At 44.9% G+C, this 2007-nt stretch overlaps 1 protein-coding gene across 1 annotated transcript; it reads right to left on the reverse strand.

Annotated features, from left to right (window-relative positions):
* Nucleotides 1-668: 668 nt before the first annotated feature.
* TEOVI_000291600 (uncharacterized protein) lies at nucleotides 669-1889 on the reverse strand (the record flags this gene model as incomplete). Its single annotated transcript, XM_067225910.1, has 1 exon — nucleotides 669-1889. The coding sequence occupies one exon, from the start codon at nucleotides 1887-1889 to the stop codon at nucleotides 669-671; it is 1221 nt and encodes a 406-aa protein (XP_067082011.1).
* Between the last annotated feature and the right edge of the window lie 118 nt (nucleotides 1890-2007).

Raw genomic sequence — 2007 nt, forward strand, 5'->3', positions numbered from 1 at the left:
ACAACAACAACAACAACAACAACAACAACAACCGAGGTATGCATGCCCTTGTTTTTCTCCTTCATTGGTTTCCTGCCTTTTATTTCTCTTTCTCTCTCCTGCAAATGCAAAAGATAGGGGAGAAAAACAAGAGGAGGACAAGTAACAGAGAAAACCTAACAAACCCATACGGAAGTAACTTCATTTCTTCCTTCTATTCCTCCAATACTTGGTTTTTACGTGTTAACGGGTGAAGTGCATTTTCATCTATGAAGTAAAAACTCGTAAAAGTATTTATATAAATAAAATATATAAATAAAAGGGCAGTGATAATAGTGAGAGAAAGCGCAGCATAATACTTGCCACTCCATTTTCTTTATTTTCTTTCCCTCCTCTGTCCAATGAAGGTCATAGCTGAGAGAAATCCTTAAAAGGAAAAATGAAGGAAGGGAAAAGAAGCGATGGGAAGAGACATTTAAAATAACGCGCCCGTAGAGAAGGAAGTGGAACGGGAGTGAAGTGCCACAACCTTCGCCTTCTGCCCCCCCCCCGGTTCCTCACGTTCCCTTTTTGTTTTTTTTTTCCTCCCCTCCCTCCTCTTTCCTGCTCATTTTTAATCTGTACCGTTCGCTACCATAGTGAACACGCGCATCAAACAGTTGGACGCTCGCGCCTTCATTCTTTCACAATTAATCAATCTCGAATATATCTGGGTCATTGAAATCTATCTCTACGTCACCTTCAGAGGCCCTGCTGTTTCGGCTATTTAATCGCTTCATTCCGCTTCCATCACCGTCATCTCCGTGAGCACCACACGGTTTACTGAGTTTACACCGTGTTGTTTTATCCTTCACGTAACTCAAACAGCAACTGTTCACAACAAATATATTGCGGGGTTCCCCTTCTGGATCGGGCACAAGAATGCCAACAAAACCTGAGCAACATTTACAACGCACCTGCAACTGAAGTGCCTCTGAGGTGCCGCGACTCTTCGATTTGTTGTTTGAAGAAGCAACGCCTCCAACACGCACCTCCACGCCGTCCCAATGCATAAGCGAAAACGCTGCAATACCGCGCGTGAAAAAACGTATTTGGTGCTTAGGTGACACCAAAGGCATACCGCAGCGGATGCATTCGTAATAGCCATTAGTTCGTCGCCCCTCGTCCGTATTTATCTGTTCCCAAAGCTTTGTTGTATACGGTTCTTCTATTCTATCTCCTTCCAGCATCCTACGAATATGATCTGGTACAGACTTAAACTCATGCTTGGCAAGATGGCCCCCAAGAGAAGATACCTCATCTCCGTCATTTATGCTTTCTTCCACGTGTTGTCGGTACTCTTCTTCAATTACGTCTTTTTCCGCTGGGTGCACAGAAGTACTGGAGAGGCCCCCACTAGATGGCATGTGACACATTTCCGGAGATATTTTATTTCCAACCTTCGACACATTTGCCACAGCGGGGCCACTCACACACGCAACGGGATCTTCTCCATTGGTCGGGGTTCTAACAAAACTTCCTAAATTATTGCGAGTTTTACCACGAACACCCACAGGTGGCCTTGCTGGTACTCTTGGAATGGATAACTGAGGTTTCTGCCCCATACGGCCATTAGCCACCGTGTACATTCCATCATTCCTATTGTTATACGATTTGTTGACGGAAATGGGTGCTGTTGCTGTAAACCGCGATGTTAAACTGCTAACTTGTCTGCGTTCCTCATGAACTCGCTCAGCAGATTGTTCGAGACTTTGAGGGGTTCGAGCGGTAAGTGAAGAAATGGAACCATTACGCCTCACACTGCAGGAAGTGGAACGCGATTGCCTGTTGGTATGATCAGGTTCAATAGGCACCAGCCGTTTTCCCGCGGCGCGATTACGTCGCTTGAGTGCTTCAATTTCCGGATGCATTAAATACTGGCGGTTGCAACGGGGGGTTGCACGGAGGGTACACGGTTTCCTTCTAATGGTGTAAAGGATAAAACAAGATTGATGATGATGATGATGACAATAGTAATAATAATAATAA

Source organism: Trypanosoma equiperdum, assembly GCF_001457755.1.
Source record: "Trypanosoma equiperdum strain OVI genome assembly, contig: ctg_634, whole genome shotgun sequence".
NCBI classification, from domain to species: Eukaryota; Euglenozoa; class Kinetoplastea; order Trypanosomatida; family Trypanosomatidae; genus Trypanosoma; species Trypanosoma equiperdum.